The sequence below is a fragment of the Papio anubis genome, chromosome 8 (genome assembly GCF_008728515.1).
Source record: "Papio anubis isolate 15944 chromosome 8, Panubis1.0, whole genome shotgun sequence".
In the NCBI taxonomy this organism is placed as follows: domain Eukaryota; kingdom Metazoa; phylum Chordata; class Mammalia; order Primates; family Cercopithecidae; genus Papio; species Papio anubis.
The window spans coordinates 130,798,190-130,818,847 of NC_044983.1; the positions used below are offsets into that span (position 1 = coordinate 130,798,190).

The 20,658-nt window shown below is 36.1% G+C and overlaps 1 protein-coding gene across 9 annotated transcripts in view; it reads left to right on the top strand.

Moving 5' to 3' along the window:
- Nucleotides 1–20,658, top strand: part of KHDRBS3 (KH RNA binding domain containing, signal transduction associated 3) — a 205,786-nt gene that overhangs the window by 66,543 nt on the left and 118,585 nt on the right. For 8 of the 9 annotated variants that reach the window (XM_009213635.4, XM_009213641.4, XM_009213634.4 and 5 more), the window contains exon 2: nt 7,426–7,544. In XM_009213635.4, coding sequence (XP_009211899.1) covers nt 7,426–7,544 — 119 coding nt within the window. Of the gene's footprint in view, nt 1–7,425; nt 7,545–20,658 lie in introns of those variants that run through there. The other variant, XM_017962336.3, reaches the window with a different exon arrangement.

Sequence of the window (20,658 nt, forward strand, 5' to 3'; positions counted from 1 at the left end):
CTGCATTATTTCCAAGACTGTTACTCTCTGAGGTTTTATGTTTTAGTTTTTTTACTGACAAAGTTCTTCTTATTACTTAGCAGTTAAGAACTCAACAATCAGCAGTGTTCAAAAGGTGCCTTGCATGTAGAAAGTGGACCCTTTTGCCATTATTTTTATCACTTCAATTTTTGGGGCCAGAGCATCAATTTTTACCTTAACTTAAAACCATGGAAATTGACCAGTTATATTAACCATGCAAGACCTTATTTTTTTATTTAATCATCTTAGGCTTCAGCAACTAAAGAGCTACAGTCATGTCTCCTCTTCCCCTCTTTTTTTTTTTTTCTTCATCTACTTTATGCAAAGATTGCTTCTGTTTGACTCCTTTGTACTCACTTAACTCTGTAATTTGCTTATTTTGACATTAATGGAATTTATATTTTCATTTGGATTTGGACCTAGAACTGTCCCTGATGTCACACAAAATTCCTTCAGCTATTCCTTTAAGTCCACTTTGAGAGTTCACTAAAGATCACCAGTACTGACGTTCTGAAAGTTCAAGCTGTTCTCTATATGGCGAAGCAGTGCTTCCCACAGAATCACTTGGCTGTGGGAGAATAAAGTGAAGAGGTAAGCAGATGTGGCTACATTAAGAACATCCAGTGCTTGTGATTTACAGCTTTAGAACATTTTCACATCTCACTTCAGGAAAGAAGGAAAAAAGAGATTAAAGGGTGTAGTCTTTACTTATTCACAGTAGCTAAGAGGTGGAAACACTCCAAATGTCTGTCAACCAATGAATGGATAAACAAAATGTGTTATATAGCTACAGTGGAATATTATTCCGCCTTAAAAAGTAAGAAAATACTGCCACGTGCTGCCCCATGGATGAACCTTGAGGGCATTATGCTAAGTGAAATAAGCCAAGCATGGAAAGACAAATACTGTATGATTCCTCTTATATGACACAGCTAAGCAGTCACATTTATATAAACAAAATAGAATGGTGGTTACCAAGGGCTGGAGGGGAGGGAAAATAGGGAGTAGTTTAATGTGCATAGGGTTTCGCTTGTGTGAGACAGAAAAGTTCTGGACATCTATTGCACAACAGTGTGGATGGACTGAACAGCACACTTAAAAATGGTTAAGACTATAAAGTTTGTGTTTTTTATAACAATTAAAAAAAAAAGTCAGATGTATCTAGATTTGAATTCTGACTGTGCTAATTAGCTCTCTAACCTTTGCAAACTTCTTAACCATTTCAGTCCTCAGGATCTCACTCTGTAAAATGCAGGCGACAGATCATATATTTGTTAGGATAAAGAGATAATTTAAGTCAAACACACAACCCTGTACTTCACGAGTCATCAACAAAATAATAATTATAATTTAATTACTACTGGTATAAGTGACCTCTAAAATAATTTTCATTCTTTTTCAATATTTTGCTGTGTAAATTTATGTGTGGTGAGCTCAAATGGGTACTTTTGTATGTAATGGAGGTATTAGAAACTCCTTTTAAAGATTCCTTGTGTTTACTAAAGATGAAGGGTTGGAGTTTTGTTGTTTTGTTGTTGTTGTTGTTGTTTTTGCCTTATCAGGTCCTCCTTCCACCCTTCGCTACTCTGCTCTGTGCCCAGAGGCTGATAAGCGTGGTACAAAGCCAGTATCATAGATATATTTACCCTCTGGCTTTGAGCTGGGTTAAGAGCTATCCACTAGTGGTCAGTAGCAGAAGCTTGGCAGGAGGGAGAAGTGAGCTCAGAGTATATATTTGCTTTGGCCCTTCCTGCTGTGTCACCACAAATTAACCACTTTCCTGTGTGCAGTCTGTAGCCCCATCAGGCTACCCTATTAGTCTCTTTTCCTTTTCCTTTGCTGTCCCCTGCATGCCATTTTAGATGGGTAAAATGTTCACATGCTTCAGAGATTTAAAGCAATGCAAGAAGAGATGCAATGAAAAGTATTTCTGTATCCCGTCTACTTTGTTCTCTCCATGCCAAATAGATAACTAGTTTCTTATACCATCTTTTGTTGCTTAACCACAGGGATTTGTGTTCTGAGAAATGCATCCTTAGATGATTTTGTTGTTGTGGACCATCATAGATTGCTCTTACACACACCTAGATGGTGCAGCCTGCTGTACACATAGGCTAGGTGATATAGCCTGTTGCTACTAGGCTACAAACCTAGACAGCATGTTGCAAAGCCAGAGTACATGTTACCATACTGAGTACTGTAAGCAGTTGTAACACAGTGGTAAGTATTTTGTGTATCTAAACACAGAAAAAGCACAATAAAAATACAGTACAAAAGATAAAACATGGAATACTTGCATAGGACACTTACCATGAGTGGAGCTTGTGGATTGAAAGTTGCTCTGGGTGAGTCAGTGGTTGAGTGATGAGTGAATATGAAGGACTGGATCATTACTGCACCCTTTTATACATCTGGCAGCATGGAAGGTTTGTTTACACTGTCATTGCCACAGACATGTAATGCTTTGTGCTGTGAGGTTACCACAGCTGAACCATTACTAGGCAGTAGGAATTTTTCAGCTTCATTGTAATCTTACAAGACCACTGTCATATATGTTGACTGTAACGTCGTCACATGGTGTGTAACTGTTTATCAATAGGGAGATGTTTTCTTTGTGCATATAAGTAAATTAAACATTTTTTTCCTTACATTGTGTGTGTTTGTGTGTAAGTAAACAGTGCATTTGGTACCGATATTTGACTATCAGAACATGAAGTTTCCTCATTTTGTGCAGTAACCACAAGCTATTTTATTCTAGGGTGTGCTCTAGCCTACTTACCCAGCTCCTGCTGATAGGCATTTAGGTGGTTCCCAGTGTTTTGATACTAAAGACAATGCTGTAGTGGATAATTTTGTGTGTAATATTCCGCATCTATCTAAGTATATACGTAGGTTAAATTTCTAGAAATGAAGTTGCTAGAACAAAGGAAAAATAATAATCCGTGTGTTTGGTTATATGAGAGAAATGAAGCTACTTTAAAAATTTTACATTACTAAAATGTTTATATTGGAAACTTTACTCATTTAAATCCAAAGATTTTAAAGCTATTTTTAGATTAGTGGACTTTAGTATATCTTGTACATTAAAAAGGAAAAGAGGCCATTGCTTAGGAAGTTCTGTACTAGACCAAAGCAAAACAAATGAACAAACAAAAAACAATATAGATATTATTACTGAAAACAAGAATTCTGCAGTGAGAGAAGTTTGGTGTGTATGGTTTGAAAACATAGCATTTTAATCCCCTACATTATCTAAAACCTTAATCACACATTTGCTTATTATTTCTGAGCTAGGAGATGGTATTGGTACATTAAGCTGTTTGGTACCAAATGTAATCTGGGGATTAGTGAAAGTCAAATCCCCTATGCATTTGTCCTTGAAAATCTGATTGGGTTTTCTCTATTGGTGGCCTCTCTTTGCTACAGTTAACTAGAGGGTCACATCCATCTTGGTGGCTCTCAAGCATCTTTCCTCCTTCAGGGAGGATGAGAGGGGAGGTAGCAGAGGTTTTTGAATATGCAACTCGCAGTTAGGGACAAGCATAAATCCTTGAGACAGCTGTCTCAAGATTTCATGGATAATTTTGTACAATTCTCCATTTTTGTGCATTATGTACGATTCTCCATTTTGTGTATTTCTGGATTTCAAAGAAAACATTAAGCTACTTATAATCCTCAAGTAGAAAATAAAAATTGTTGATTGAACAGCATCTACTGAAAACAGTAAAAGTTTCAACCAGTTTTGAGTTATATATTGGAAGGCACCAGGGCCTGAGGAAAGTACAGCAGTCATGATTTAAACCAGGTCTGTTTGACTCCAGCGATGGGCTCAGGGCTCTTTGTGTTGTTGTGTGGTGCTTTAGGCCCATTAAATGCAAACCTACATGCTTCTGATATGGCATCAGGCTTAAAAAATTAAAAAAAGGCCGGGCGCGGTGGCTCAAGCCTGTAATCCCAGCACTTTGGGAGGCCGAGACGGGCGGATCACGAGGTCAGGAGATCGAGACCATCCTGGCTAATATGGTGAAACCCCGTCTCTACTAAAAATACAAAAAACTAGCCGGGTGAGGTGGCGGGCGCCTGTGGTCCCAGCTACTCCGGAGGCTGAGGCAGGAGAATGGCGTAAACCCGGGAGGCGGAGCTTGCAGTGAGCTGAGATCCGGCCACTGCACTCCAGCCCGGGCTACAGAGCAAGACTCCGTCTCAAAAAAAAAAAAAAAAAAAAAAAAAATTAAAAAAAAAACCTTAAACAGTAAAATATTCCAACACCATTCAAAATTTGAGATAGAAACAGTGTGTTCTAGCAACTTAAGATTTGTAGGACGCCGTGTATATGTAGAGAGGAAATTAGGTATTTTATATAGATTTTCTTTTCCTTTTTAAAATCATCAATGATCTTAAACTGTAATATATGATAAAATACATAATTCCTAATTTTTAAAAACTTATCTATATGATTTTCTTACGTCAAAATGTTAAATAACACTGATACAAGGAAGAACGTGGAATTCTGAATTTGTGGATTTAAATATTGTGCATCTGCTATGAGTTTTCAACAATTACTAAACTGCTTTGTTATTCGAAAAGAAAGGAGACAGTTGAATCTATTTTGACACACATACACATACCTTACAAAAAAAATATTTTAGGACGTTTCAGTGTACCTGATTTTGTTGAATCTTCTAACTATGCCAAAGGTATTTCTAATTATTGCATAAATAGATAATGAAAGATGGGATTTATTTTCTTCTAATTAAAGCTGAAGTCATGAATTGTTATACTCGGAGCAGCTGATGTGAGACTTACTGCTCTTTACTGAAGAAAACAAAACCAATGTAGCTCATTTATACCATTGGTGCTACAATTTTCAAACTGTGTGTGTGTGTGTCTATTCTATTCTTGGAAAATTTCTGAAAGAGTATATAAAAATAGTTGATTATAATTATTTCTGGAGTTGAAGTGATAGGAGAAACCTTAAAAAAATTTATATCTTGTCATATTGTTTTAAATTTTTACCATGTGCATGTATTATTTTTATAGAAAAAATCAATAAAAATTAAAGGTACCCTTGTATTTCTGTGTTTATTTTCCATTACAGATTCCACTTAGACTTAATTTTTCAGGATCAAAACATAGCGTAGTACAAGAAAGCAAACAAAATGACTAATTCATTTATTTGGTGACTTAGTCTTTTTCTCTTCTTGGAAGCTTTGATTAGAAGCTGCAGATATAATTTGCTGTTTTCTCTTAGCCATCCTTTTCTTATCTTCAGTTTCTACCCTGCTTCCTTCCGTCTCCCCCACCACATCACTGTTAATCCCTATTGTATAGTGTCTTCATATACTAACCAATTCTCTGATGCCAGCTGTGTATCCAATAATTCAATTCTGAAGCTAACTGCAGGGGTTAGCATCAGGCCTCCTCCCCTCCCCACAGATCAAGGACTTAATCCCATAAGACTGCCCCCACTTCAGATGCCTGCCACAGTATAATAACCAGGCTACCCAGGTTTCTGCCTGACTACAAATTTGGAGGTTCCAGGAGCCTCCCTCAGGTTTGATAATTTGCTATAATGACTCACAGAACTCAGGAAAGCACCTTGCTTACTATTAGTGACCAAAGTTTCATCAAGGAGTGAGAGGCTTTGTCAGCATTTGTAAGTCACACAAGATCCTAAGGTTTTAGAACCAAATCGTTGGATATTCTAGTTCCCTTTTCTCATTTTAAACATGAAGAACCCGCATCCTAACTGATGTACCTTTTTCTAATGGCAAAGACAGTTATTAGCAGATCTGAGTGAGAATCTTAGAATATTTATGTCCCATTTAGTGTCCTTTAAATTGTAATAATTCTTTGTTGCTCATTCAAAACCTTTGTTTAATAGACAATAATTTAGTTAGAAATGGGAGGCTGCATAGCATGATGGAGTGAAAGCTCCTCAGTGGAATTATGAAGCCCATTGGCTGCTTCAGGCCCGAAGCTTCCAGCTTTAAATAAATCTTTCATTTATCCCAAGATACTGTAAACATCTCTCTTACTTTTTGTTCGATATGACATACAAAGTGGTGGGAGAGACTGTACAGGCACCTTGTCTTTGGAGTCGAACAAACCTGAGGGTGAATCTTACCTTTGCCATTTATTGTGAAGTCACCTCTTTGAAACTCCTCTTTGTCATCTGTTTTGAGGATTGAATTATGTAATGAATGTGAGTTATCTTGTCCAGGGATGGCATATTAATATGTGCCATCTTAAATGTTAAGATGAAATCATCATAACGAGTAGAGCAAAGAGCATTAGTAAAGACATTAGCATATAGTTGATATGTGTCATATGAACATTCTTAAGTGTTCGTAGCTTACACAAAATGGATAAATATGTGTATTCCTTTGTACAACTGATGCTGTCTTTGATACCTTCTCCAGACTGCTGTTTATCCTTTTCTGAACCTGGGTGTCTATTGGTTGGTCCCTAGAGGTAACAGTTCACGTACTCATTCATTCATCAGTCATGCAAGCGCCTAATTTTGTATCTCTTGTACAACCAAATACTATGCGCCGTAGGGTGAATTAAACTTTATGCTAAAATTTTCTAGGATCTGGAACTTGCTTAGTTGAAGATGTTTATGAGTGAATAAATAGATTTTACCTGAGAGAAATGTATGTTCTAATGGGAGAGGTAGCACATTTTTTTTTTCCGTCTAAGGGTGGTAGTAGAGTTGCACGTAAAGTGCTTTGTGAGTATCAAGGTGAGAGTGATTGATTCTTCCGTTCTTGCCGCCCCATTGAGGAAACACTTGCACAGAAAATGAGATTTAATGTGGTTGAGTCTCGAAAGGAGATGAAGATGAAATCATCGTAACAATTAGAGCAAAGAGCATTAGTAAAGACCTTGACATATAGTTGATATGTGTCATATGCAAGGAGGGAAGATTTGACTGGGGAGGTAGGCTACTGGAAGGTTGTGTAGGGTGTTTAATGCCATCATAGAATCAGTTCTTAGTTGTAGAAGCCTTGAAAAGCCAGGCAAGATTGATAAATAGGGATGTTTCAGCGCTTTGCATCATTGAACTGTGAATACTTATGGCTTTTCTTCTTTATTTGATCAGCCTTATCTAGGGATCCAGAAGACCCGAAGTAACGTATTTTTGTGTTTGTTATCTGGTCTATTGTTCTCCTCTGTTGGTATGAGCAGTTGAGATTTGACTTTGTAGAGCCATGATACATGCATCTATTCCATTTATGAAGAATCATTGATAAAACAGGAAATGTACTTGAAAACAGTTGCCTCAATTTAATAGTCCATACTTCAGTAGTAGTTGATTTCATGCCACAACAGAGCTAACCAGAACACCAACCCCTGCATTTCTGAGTCATACACTTCATGGTTATCTTTTTGCCTCCACAGAAATAGAAAAGTTTCAAAAAGGAGAAGGCAAGGATGAAGAAAAGTACATCGATGTGGTGATTAATAAGAACATGAAGCTGGGACAGAAAGTGTTAATTCCTGTAAAACAGTTCCCTAAGGTAAGACAGTGAGGTCTACACTGCTGATATTTTAACCTGAATCAAAGGGGAGCAGGTGTTTAATTTGTATCCCATTTGGTGTTTTTAGAGATGTTTCCTCTTAGCATCCCCCTACACACACTTTTAAAGTTAATTAAACACTTAGTAAATTTAGTCATTCTGTCTTTTCCCTTTAACTTTAGTGTGAGTTACAGATTCCTGAAAATCTATCCTTTTGAGTCAAACTAGCAGTGTGTCTTTGGCAAACCTGGTCAGCTTTTTTCCACTTTAGTTTCCGCATTTGTAATATGAGGTTGGATGATTTAAAATTAAATGAGATAATCTGTGTTAAATGCTTGGTACATAAAGGTCCCACAATATCATTGTTTATATTTTATTTAAATCCTATTTTTCGTTTGTTTTTCTTCTGAATGTTCATGTACATGATTCTTGCATGCTGTTGTGTATATTAGGAGTTCATTTCTTTTTATTGATGAATAATAATCTGTTACCTGAGTATATCATTGTTGTTTATCCGTATGTCCAGGCACTTTTAATTTTTCGGTTATTATAAATTAAATTGCTGTGAACACTTTTATACACGTTTTTTTTTTTTTTTTTTTTTTTTTTTAACGTTGTATTTTGTTTTAAGTTCCGGGATACATGTGTAGGACTTGCAGGTTTGTTACATAGGGAAATGTGTGCCATGGTGGTTTGCCCCATCCCCTGGGTATTAAGCCCCACATGCATTAGCTGTTATTCCTGTTGCTCTCCCTCCCCCCGCTCCCACGACAGGCCCCAGTGTGTGGTGTTCCCCTCCTTGTGTCCATGTGTTCTCATTGTTTAGCTCCCACTTATAAGTGAGAATATGTGATGTTTGCTTTTCTGTTCCTGTGTTAGTTTTCTGAGGATAATGGCTTCCAGCTCCATCCATGTCCCTGCAAAGGACATGATCTCGTTCCTCTTTAGGGCTGCATAGTATTCCATAGTGTATATGTACCACATTTTCTTTATCCAGCCTGTCATTGATAGGGATTTGAGTTGATTCCATGTCTTTGCTATTTGTACAAGTTGTTTCATAACCAGATATGTTTGTAACTCTTTATTAAATACCCAGTACTGAAAATTGTTGTGTATTTAGTATTACAAGAAATTATCATACTTTTTTCCAAAACACTTATACTTTGTAACATTTCTACAAACAATGTATGCAGGTTGTGGTTGTGGCGGCCTCATACCCCCATCAGTATTTGGTGCTGTCAGCTTTTTTTATTTTAGCTATTTTGATGGTATATTGGTATCCTCCTGTGGTATGAAGTTGCATTTCCCTTATGATTGATGATTTTGTGCAATTTTTCATATCCTTACTGGCTATTCATGTATTTGAATCTTGAAATCTTTGCCAACTTCAAGGAAATGTTAAGAGTTCTTTATAAGTTATAAAGATACTCTTCTGTATTTTCTCTAAAAGTGTTATTGTAGGTTTTACTTTTAGGTCTATGATGTATCTCAAATGCATTTTTGTATATGGTATGAGAGAGAGGCTCAAGTTCATCTTTTTTCCCATATGGTTATCTAGTTTTTCTTGCACTATTTGTTGAAAGATGTTTCTCTCCACTGATTCTTTTGGTGCCTTTGATGAGAAAATCAGGTGAGCATATAAATGGGGGTATATTTCTAAGCTTTCAGTTCACTTCTTTTAATCTATTTATGGATCCTTATGCCAGTACCACACTGTCTTGATTACTATAGGTTTTCACATAGTGAGACATGAGTTTAGGTAATATAGTTCCTTCGCCTTTGTCCTTCTTTTTCAGGATTACTTAGATATTTTAGATCCTTTACAATTACATATAAATTTAAGAATTTCTTTGTTAATTACTACAAAGCCATCTGCTGGGATTAGAATTGCAATTGCATTGCATCTGTTGAGCAATTTGTGGGAGATTTGACATCTTAACGATATTGAGTCTTTCATTTAATTTCTATCAACAGCATTTTGTACTTTTTAAGGTAGGAGTTTTGTATATCTTTTGTTAAACTTATTCCTAAATATTTTGTGTTTTTTTTGACACTATCGTAAATTGAGTATTTTAAAATTTCTATTTTCCAGCTTTTTTCTAATATAAAATTTTGTATACTAACCATGACTTCTGCTACCTTGCTAAATTTAAATTCATTTATTCTAGTAAGTTGTTTTGTAGATTTCTTAGGATTTGTCATACACATCATTATATCATTTGCTTAAACAGTTTACTTCTCCCTTTCCAGTTTCTATGCATCTTATTATTTTACTTGCATTATTTTGGCTAATATCTCCAGTATAATGCTGAAGGCAAATGAGCAGAGTAGAAATTATTCCTGTTTCTAGTCAAGGAGGAAAACATGCAGTTATTTTAGCATTAAGAGCAATATTAGTTACAAGGTTTTTTTGGTAGATTTCATTTGTTGGGTAGAGGAAGTTCCCTTCTACTTCAATTTTACTCAGAGTTCTGATCCTCAGTGGGTGGTAAATTTTTTTCAATGCTTTTTCTACATCTATTGAAATAAACACAAGGTGTTTCTCTACACTGTTTATATGGTAGATTTTAATGATTGATTTTTAAAACTAAAACCTTCTTTGTATTCTTGGGTTAAACCCTACTTAATAGTGATATATTATCTGTTTCATATAGTGCTGGATTCAGTTGCATCTTATGTTAATGAGTGATACTGACCTGTACCTTTTTTTTTGAGACAGAGTCTTGCTCTGTTGCCCAGGCTGTAGTGCAGTCACGCAATCTTGACTTACTGCAACCTCCGCCTCCTCGGTTCAAGTGATTCTCATGCCCCAGTCTCCCGAGTAGCTGGGATTACAGGCATGCACCACCACGCCTGGCTAACATTTGTATTTTTGGTAGAGATGAGGTTTCTCCATGTTGACCAGGCTGGCCTCGTGTGATTTGCCTGTCTCTACCTCCCAAAGTGCTGGGATTACAGGCAGGAGCCAGCACTCCCAGCCTGACCTGTACATTTTTTAGAGTAATATTTTTGTCAGATTTTAGTGTTAGTGTTATGCTGGTTTCATAAAATGACTGGATAAGTGTTTCTTTCCATTTTCTCAGAGAACATGTATCAGATTGGTGTTACTTATTTGTAAATATTTGATAGAATTCACCAGTGAAGCAATCTGGGCCTGGAGTTTGATGATGAATTCAGTATCTTTGATATGACACTAGACAGATTTCCTATGACATCTTTTGTGAAAAATTTGTTTTTAAAAGGACTTATACATTTTATCATAATATTTCAGTTACTACTTCCATCATTTTTCTGATCCTTTCTCCTCTCATTCTTTTGAGATTTCTGTTACGCATATGTTCAGCCTTTTGTCACTCTCACAAAGGTTTCTGTGGCTCTGTTTTATTTTTTCCCTGTCCTTCAGATTTTATAACTTTTACTGCTGTATCTTAAATTCATGATTCATTTCTATCTTCATTTTGCTGTTGACCCACCAAGTAATTTTTTTTATATCAGGAATTGTAATCATCTGTTTCAGAATTTATGTTGGAATCATATACACATGTATGTGTGTAAAAATATTTTTTTCTCTGTTGGAATTTTCTATTTTTTAATTCATTGCAAGTATTATTTTCCTCTGTCACTGAGTATGGTTAAATAGGTCCTTGAACATCTCTGTCTACTAATTTCTGAGTCTTCTAAATCTTGGCCTTCTTAGATTTATTTTGCACTGGGAGTCTTTTATCTTGATGAAGAGTCATATTGCTTTAGTCCTCTGCATCTTAAGTAATTTTGGATTGTATGCTGGCTATTGTGAATGTACATTGTAGAAACCTTGGATTCTGTTTCTTTCTTTGGAAGAATGTTGATATTTTTGTTTTAGCAGCTAATTAACTTGGTTGGATTTAGGGTATAAACTGTGTGTCTATTGGGCAGGAGTTCAAGTCTCAGTTCATTTCTTTCCTTAGTTTGCCTTTTTGTGTTTAATTTCTGTCATATGATTCAGGGGCCAGCCAGAGATTTTGGAAGATTTTATACATAGTATTTGGTGATCTGCAACTCTGACTGTCTTTTCTAGTATTCCTCCCTCACTTTTCAGCGCTATAGTTTTCTCAATCTCTGCCACTAAGGCCAAAAGCTCTAAAATGAGTAAATTCACCCCAGGGTATTTCCTTTGCTGAAGTCATAGCTTTCTTTCAGAATCCGCCTGTTTTCGATCAGTCTTCAGCGCTTCAGATAGTTAACTTTTATATTTTGCTGTGAGTTTAGGAGTTTACAGTTGATATTTATAGGTGGGCAGCCTGTTAGGAATGTACTCAGCCATACCTGCAGAACTCAGGGGAATATATGTGTCTTGTAAACAGAAAATTACATTATGAACATAGACAGGCTCATTACTCAAACATGACTGGTGGAAATCTTTGTATATTGATTCTTTATGCTCCATATGGCCTGTATACTTAATATGCAATAGATACAAAGATGACCAGATTATAGACCCTGTCTTTGAGTAGTTCATAGTCTAGTTGATGATGATTAACCTGAAACTAATACTTTGTTGTCTCCAAGCTTGTAAATGAAATAAAATAAAGTGCAGTCATGTGCTGCATAGTGATTTCAGTCAATGATGGACTGCATATATGATGGTGGTCCCATAAGATTATAGTACTATATTTTTGCTGTATCTTTTCGTTGTTTAGAAATACAAATATTTACCATTGTGTGACAATTGCTTATAGTACTTAGTACAGTAGCGTGAGGAACAGGTTTGTAGCATAGGAATAATATGCTATACCATATAGCCTAGGTATACAGTAAGATATGCCATCTAGGTTTGTGTAAGTGTACTCTTTGATGTTTGCACAATGAGGAAATCATCTGACAATGCATTTCTCAGAACGTGTTCACATCATTATTGACTCATAACATCAATAAAGTATATGAAATAAAATCTCAAATATTGTTTTTCACTGTCGGCTTTGAGGTAATGAAAGAAAAATTTTAATTTCTGTGTTTGAGATTAGAGTCTATTTCAAGTACTTAACAATGTCTGAAGTAGACCATTTAGAAGTCTACTGCTTTCAGGATACTGAAAAACAGTATTTCTACTTAGCATAATGGAGCATACAAGTTTAAAGCCAGCCCTGTTTCAAGCTAATGTAGCACTGCAATCAATCCTAAGAAGTTTTCATGCTTGTGTCAGTTAATAGAATGAACTGGAGGAAACGAACAGGACATACCCCTCTGTAATAGCTGTGAGTAGACAACAGTGTAGTGTGGAATTAATGCTGATGGTACACTTCCAGCTTCTGGGACAAGAGAGAACTACTGTTTGTGAAACTCCATCTGATAAAGTGATTTCTATTAATTGAATAATACCTATTCCCTTAATGAACCATTTTCAACACTCTTTCAATGACACAGCATTGGACACATGAATCATTTAGTGTTCAGACCTTAATGTATATTCACTCTCTTGAGTTATGTATCTGAGCATGTAAAGGGTGAAATTCTAAATGCTGTTTTATGAATTTTTTGGAAGTTTTTTTAAGAAGCTATGGAAATTGTTCTCCATGGGTTTTTTGCAGATAAACCTTAACCTCTGGTGCTGATCAGTGCCAGCTTGGAACATGGTCAATATAAATGCCAAATCAACATTGGAACAAGATACCCTGTCTTTGAGGACCTACAGATACATTACGGTTTAGGGTTTACATTTATTTTTTTTCCACTGGTTCATCCGACAGTGGATCCGGCTCTGTCTATACCTAGCATTTATTGAGGGTCTTCTCTGAGCCAGACATTGTTCTGGGAAAATCGAAGTGATTAAGTCATGGTCTTTGGGCTCAAAAAACTGCCAGTTTTTTGGTGAATGCAGATGAATAAGTTAATATTAATAAAACAGGGGGCGCTGAAAGGACAGAGAGGAGGGTCCTGGTGATAGGCTCAGAGAAGGCTGCTCTAAGGAGGTTGTCACTAACGAGGCTGGCTGGCTGGGGTCAGAAGTGAGACAGTGAAATTGAAGGGCAGCGACCGAGGAGCACTATATTGAAGCACAGAAGGCATTTGGGAAATTCCAAGCCAATTTATTTGACTAGACAGATTTTTATAGAAGACATAAATGAAGTGGTAAGGGAGCAGAATGCGGGTGGCATTGGCCAAAGGTCCTGCGAAGTTAAAGTAGAGAATGACATTTGAACTGTTGTAGACGATGAGGCTCCTCCAGGTGCTTAATGGTGGCAGACTATTTCAGGAGAGGGAATGCCACATGCATAGTCATGCTGGGGTGAAAGAATGCTTATGGACCATTTTAAAAAGTGAGTTGGAATATGACGTTAAATACATTATATCTCTATGCATAATGCTGTGCTTTAAGTGTCTATGCTATATTATTAAGTGAAAAAAGAAAAGTCAAGATACAGAAAATACAGGATCCAAGTTGGAGAATTATTTGAAAAAGCAAACCAGAATCTTAATAGCAGTTATTTTCTGGAGGATAGGTTTTTGTGATATTTTTCTACTTTACATGTTTCTGTACGTGAATGTTTTAATAACTTAGTGTAACCTTTATTAAGATAAAAAAGATTTCAATTTTTGGGGGAAAAATGTGCCTGAGATTTTTACTCAGGAGGTATTTTTGTACTGTGATTGTGATTTTCAAGGTTTAGTGTGCTATGTTATGTCTATAAGTTTAAATTAGGTTTATTAAATTTATTAATTTGATAATTGTTCTTTTAGCCTCTAAGCATTCAAACCTGTGTACATACTATTTGCAGTAACTTTGTCTTAACCGGCAAAAGTTTCTAACGTTAAAAGTTTTTCTATAATCTGCATGTTGGGAATGTGATGTATTTGTTCTCCTCATATAAATGGTTAAGTTAAGGATCTTTGAGAGATAAAACATGTCTGTTCCTGAAGTTTCAGGGAAACTACCTTTTCTGAAGTGGGCTTGCATTTTTTCCTTGTACTATAGTATGTCATAGACAATTTAAAACCCCTTAAATTACTACTTGGTAGAAGCCTGTTCCATGGAAATCATCATGGATTTACAGATTTCCTAGGATAGTAAATATTTTACAGTCATAGACATATGTTAAATGTTGCCATTTTTGTTGTTCCTGATTGATTTTCAGAGACATAATATTTTTTCAGATAATTTATGTGAAAATGATTTTTGATGTTCACTTGATAATATACCTCTAGAAATAAAGTGATAATGTACATGTATGCTAGTTTTTTGTATCCACAGTGCCAAAACTAATCTGGTTGTCTTAGACCGTTGCGCTGCTCTAGCAAAATACTGAGACTGGGTCATATATAAAGAACAGAAATTTATTTCTTACATTTCTGGAGGCTGGGAAATCTAAGATCAAGCCACTTGCATTTGGTGTGTGGTGGGGGCCCTCTTGCTGCCTCCTAGCACAGTAGAAGGCAGAAGAGCAAAAAGAACCTCAGCTAATTACCTTAGCCCTTTTAAAAGGCTTGAATCCATTCATGGGGGCAGAGTCCTCATGACTTCAGCACTTCCCAAAAGGCTCTACCTCTTAATTACCCCCAAAGTGGCCATTTTCAACAAGAATTGGGGGGGAAACATTCAAACCATAGCAGCTGGCTAGTTGGGATTTTGAATCTTGTTGACGTCAAGGCAGCCTGATATTAAAAATAATCACTTAAGGATACATTTATTTACTGTGAGTCACTCCTGGTATTCATTAAATCTTGGGCCTATGATAAAGTAGAAAGGCCACTATGGATTATATAAATGTAGAGAAACTGATTGGCTCATAATGGCCATTGTTTTATGATGGATGGTTCCCTTCTACTTTCTCATTTTGTCAACCCACGTCTTGTAGTGGGAACTGGAAGGAAAAGAACCGGTAAGCGGCAGCAGGAAGCGTAAATCTTCAGAAGCTACGTTTGTCCTGTTCTCACAGGCTCTGGACTTGGGTCTTGCGACACAGCCCCTGTCTGTGAGAATTGGGAAGTTGTTTAGGTTGGTATTTACAAATATGACAGCATTTCAGATGTATTGTGGAGGGAATTTAAATCTTAACGTTTGCTCTCCTTACAGTGCTTGATTATTGAGGCAGAAAGCAACACTTGAACTTAAATTTGATAAGTGAAATCCAAAAACAGCCAGGCATATACTGAGGGTTTCCTGAAATAATGTAGTGATATTGTTTGGGGGCATATTATTATCATTGGTGTTATTTTCCTGAGCCAATGAATAATTAAAATTTTGATTATAATCCTTATATATAAGCCCCTAAAATTTTTATTACATTTAGAAGACTAGAAACAGTCTATTACATGTACGTTGGTCACAAAGCAGCAAATTTAGAAATTAAAGTGTGTGATGAATTTTGTTATATTTAACTCTTTAATTACGTCTCTGCTTACTTTGAGGTACATCATAGAAGATACATCTCTATGTCTATTGCTGAGCCAAAAAGTAAAAATATTGTTAGTGCTTTAGCAATGTACTGCTGGGCTTATGTATCTTGGATATTACTATACTGATTATTTTGGCTCTGGGCTCCATAAGGATCACCAAATTGGACCAACTTGAACATTGTGTGACTGTACTGGTACTGGAGATAGGAAATGTGAACAGAACATAATCCCTCTTTTCTAGGATGCAGTCTTTTGGAGGAAAATGGCAAAAATTCATGCCGTAGACTAAACTATAAATTTCCATTAAAAGAAATAATATGCAATTATATGAAAAATGGACACATAATACAAAGGCAGACTGAGAATCATGATTATAGAGAAAGAAATCAGGCTCATGAACTAGCCCGACCTGTGCTTTCTGGCACTGGGTGTGTCACCTGTCTCTGTTCCCGACTGTTAGACCAAATGGCCACTGGACTCTTCCACTTGGATATCCTACAGACATCTTAGAGATTTGCCATGTCCATATCTCAACTTCATACCTCCTCTTCTTGGCCAACCTTGACTTTTTCCTGTGTTCTTTACTTGAGTAAATGACAGACAGCACATGTATTTGCGTGCCCATTACAGATACCAGAACATAATTTTTGCCTACACACTTCTCCCTCATTGACCTGCTTGCCTCCATCCTTCAGATACCATTCATTTACTTTCTAAATGAATTACCATCTATCTCTCTTTAAATTTCATTTCACTCCTTAATTTAGAACACTGTTACCCCTTACCCTATCTATTGCAATAGATTATTTGCTGTATCAGTTTCTTGCCTTTGATTTTAAATCTTCCCTTTCATTCTCCCACTTGTAGCCTGACTTTTGCAGTCTGGGATTTTCTGGATTAACGATTTCATGTTTATGGGCTTCATAGCTTGTCCTCCACACACTTCCTCCTGGAATATCCAACCTTGAGCAAATGCAGATAGCAAGTGTGTAAGATAGCTTATTTCAGATTGTATATTACTTGTGTGTGCCTGTGGGTGTATGTCTATGTTTATTTTGCTCATATGATATTCTGGAAAAGTCGCTTGTACACTTCATTGATCTTTAGCATTACTAACATCTAAATAAGTTGGGCTGTTTATCATTTAGAAATAGATATTAGGTTAAAATTACAGTCAATGGAGCAACACCAAATAATCTCAACCACTACTAGTAATAGCTAGTGATCTATAGTTGGAAAATTAATATATTTAAGTAATAGTATTTATAACTGTAATATATTGTAATCTCTGCAACAACAACAAAAAATCAATAAAAACCTTATTGAATAGTGCCATTCAATTTGGAGGAAAATAAGCTTTAACTCCACAAGTATTTATTGAGAAACCATTATATAGGAAAAATGGTTAATTAAATGTGGGGTCCTACTTACTCTCCAGTAATTCATAATCTAATAGGGGAAATGATACATTTTACTAAATAATACAGGATAAAGATTGATTTAATATTATAAAAGTAGAGGCACAGCATGGAATTTAAAGAAGTGATGGAGAGTTATTTCTAGAGAAATAATTATGGATGAAATTAAATTTAGACTTTAAGAATAAATTCAGGACATTAACAGACATGAGGGAGAAGGGTAGAATAACTATCAGGCTAGAATGACTTCATTATGGGAAATAGTGGATCATAACATTTGTTTAAATCATAAGGAATATATTCTGGAATGCCTTCAGTGTTTTACTTGGGCATGGAATTGTATATATCTAGATGGGAACCCTGAAATATTTGTGATATTGAAATAAACAAACACCTAAACACAAGTTTGGAATGACTTACTCTTAGGACGTTAAAATGCCCATGTAAAAAGTGATTGTTATTTTCAGGGGTGATTATCAGAATCTTGAAAATGATTTTGCAATGCTAAGCTCGACTCAGCAACTATGCTAAGAAACAAGGGTTTTGTTTCTGAGGAGGCTACTCCATTTCATGTGAATGCCATGGTCCGAAGTCCATTGTTAGGTTTACTATTGTTTAGAGTTTGGCATTTACTACACTGATATAATTCAAATGAGATCAGAATCCTGAATACCAAGAATGGGAATTTATTTAAGTAATCATTATGTTAGTGGTCAAGATTAAACTTAAAATGTCCCATTGAGCTAATAAAGGTATTGATCTGTTCTTTCATTTCAAGAGAATAAAGGGAAAATAAACCTTGTTTGTTCTCCCTTTGTATTTTTGTCCTTGGGCAGAAAATAGGTAAGTGTAGATTATAAACTAAAGATGTTCTTTGACAGTTTTTGTTCTCCCCAGTAAAGTACAGAAAGCGAGTCCTTGGGTGGTGTTCTCCAAAGAGGGGTGCATGCTTTCTAATACAATTAGGTGCTGGGAAAATACGGTAGAACTTCTATTTACGTGTAGACTTCTGTTTATGTGTGTGTACACACACGGAATGGTTTTCTGTGTGCAAGACATTATTCTAAGCACTTTACTATTAACTTATTTAATCTTTATAATGTGAGATAGATGTTATTATTTCCTGTTAACATATGAAAAACATGGAAGAACGCAGAAGAGAAGTTGAGTAACTTGCTAAAAGTTACTAAGTAGCAGGTACTTGAACCCTCGAAGTCTGACTCCAGAGTGTATGCTCTTAAGAAATTAAACTTTATTAATATTTAGTGCAGGGATTAATACAGTACCCTTACATGACTCATCTAAGTCGAGTTATATGCACTTTGAGACAGTATCCTGAAGTGAAAGGGGGTATTCCACAATGGATCTCACAAGGATATTAGTATTAGATAAACAATATAAATGTATTTTGGGCCGGGCGCGGTGGCTCAAGCCTGTAATCCCAGCACTTTGGGAGGCCGAGACGGGCGGATCACGAGGTCAGGAGCTCGAGACCATCCTGGCGAACACGGTGAAACCCCGTCTCTACTAAAAAATACAAAAAACTAGCCGGGCGCGGTGGCGGGCGCTTGTAGTCCCAGCTACTCGGGAAGGCTGAGGCAGGAGAATGGCGTAAACCCGGGAGGCGGAGCTTGCAGTGAGCGGAGAACCGGCCACTGCACCCCAGCCTGGGCTACAGAGCGAGACTCCGTCTCAAAAAAAAAAAAAAAAAAAAAAAAAGTATTTTGCTAGATGAGGGTCTGAAGTAGAATGTAAAAAGGAGGATATAAAGAATTTTCTAAAAAAAAAGTTTAGATACAGTATAAGATACAGACAGTGCTCGACTTACATTGGTTCAAGTTAGGATTTTTTCACTTTATGAAGATGTGAAAACAAAACACCGTTTAGTAATTCATTTGCTTTGAGTGTACTGGGGCATACAGCTATTCATATGTGCCTGGTTGCAGGTTTATGGGTTATATTAGCTAGTTTTAATTAAACATGTCCTCCAGTGGGCAAATATTATTGCAAAAGACACTGTTAATTAAAGGTTGTTGATAAATACAATCTAAATTAGTGAGAAAACCACAGAGCTGATACTTCTTTTGTGCCTAGTACAACTCAGCCTTATAAAAAAATTAAAAACAACTATGATCCAGTTGGATATGACAAGAACAGTCTTCTCAGTCGGAACTATTTCTCTATTATAGTAGTGTTAATGATGAATCTCTTGGCCTAGGTAAGTATTGCAGTATTAACCAGTGATAGGACAAGCATATGATTTTTAGATAGATAAATATGTGTGTGTATACACACACGGTACCCACGGAAGGAGCAAAGGTGTAAATGTGGGTAGGGATAATTCTTACATTGCCTAACTTACCTTTACTGTGGAATATTTGAGGTAATAACCTATAGGTAGTGTTTATATTTGCTGTCACCATGGGATGTACTGATGGACCTGCTTTCTGGCCTTCTTCCTTTCTCACAGTTTCTTAGCTGTGAAACTGATTTGCGATACATACCGATCCTCAGCCCAATAAGCCCCTTGTAGGTTAAAAATATTATAAGTCAAAAATATATTTGACACACCTAAGCTACTGAACATCAAAGCTTAGCCTAGCCTGCCTTAAATATGCTGGGAACACTCAACATTAGCCTATAGTTGGGCAAAATCATTTAACACAAAGCCTATTTTATAATAAAGTCTTGGATATCTCATGTAATTTATCAAATACTGAACTGAAATTGAAAAACCAGAATGGTTGTATGGATACTGGAAATAAAGTTTCCTACTGCACGTGTTTTGTTTTCACACTATCATGAAGTAAAAAAAATCCTAAGTTGAACCATTGTAAGTCGAGAACTGTCTGTATCTTGTACTGTATCCAAACTTTTTTTAAAAAAATTCTTTATATCCTCCTTTTTACTTTCTACTTTAGACCCACCTCTAGAGAAATAAATTTACATTGTTTATCTAATACTAATATCCTTTATTTTACAATTCTTCTCGGGTGTCTTTTTAAACATTTTTAAATAAACACTTAGAACTTAAGCTCAATTACAAGTCCTTGTTGGCCAGTTAGACCCCATATACCAAACATGTGCTTCCTTTCGTTTCTGCCTGTGTAGTGTATTCTAGGTTTTGTTTTAATTAACGTCTTGGGTAGTGATTAATACTTTTTGGGCATTAATTTCAGTTGGCATTTGTCATTCACTTCTGTATGCATGAAATATCTCTTGCCTGTCGTAAGTTAGTGCTGTTCTAGACAGTCATTGAGGTACAAAGATGAGTAAGACAGGGTTTCTGCTCTCAGAGAAATCACCACCTTGCTTCCCAACTT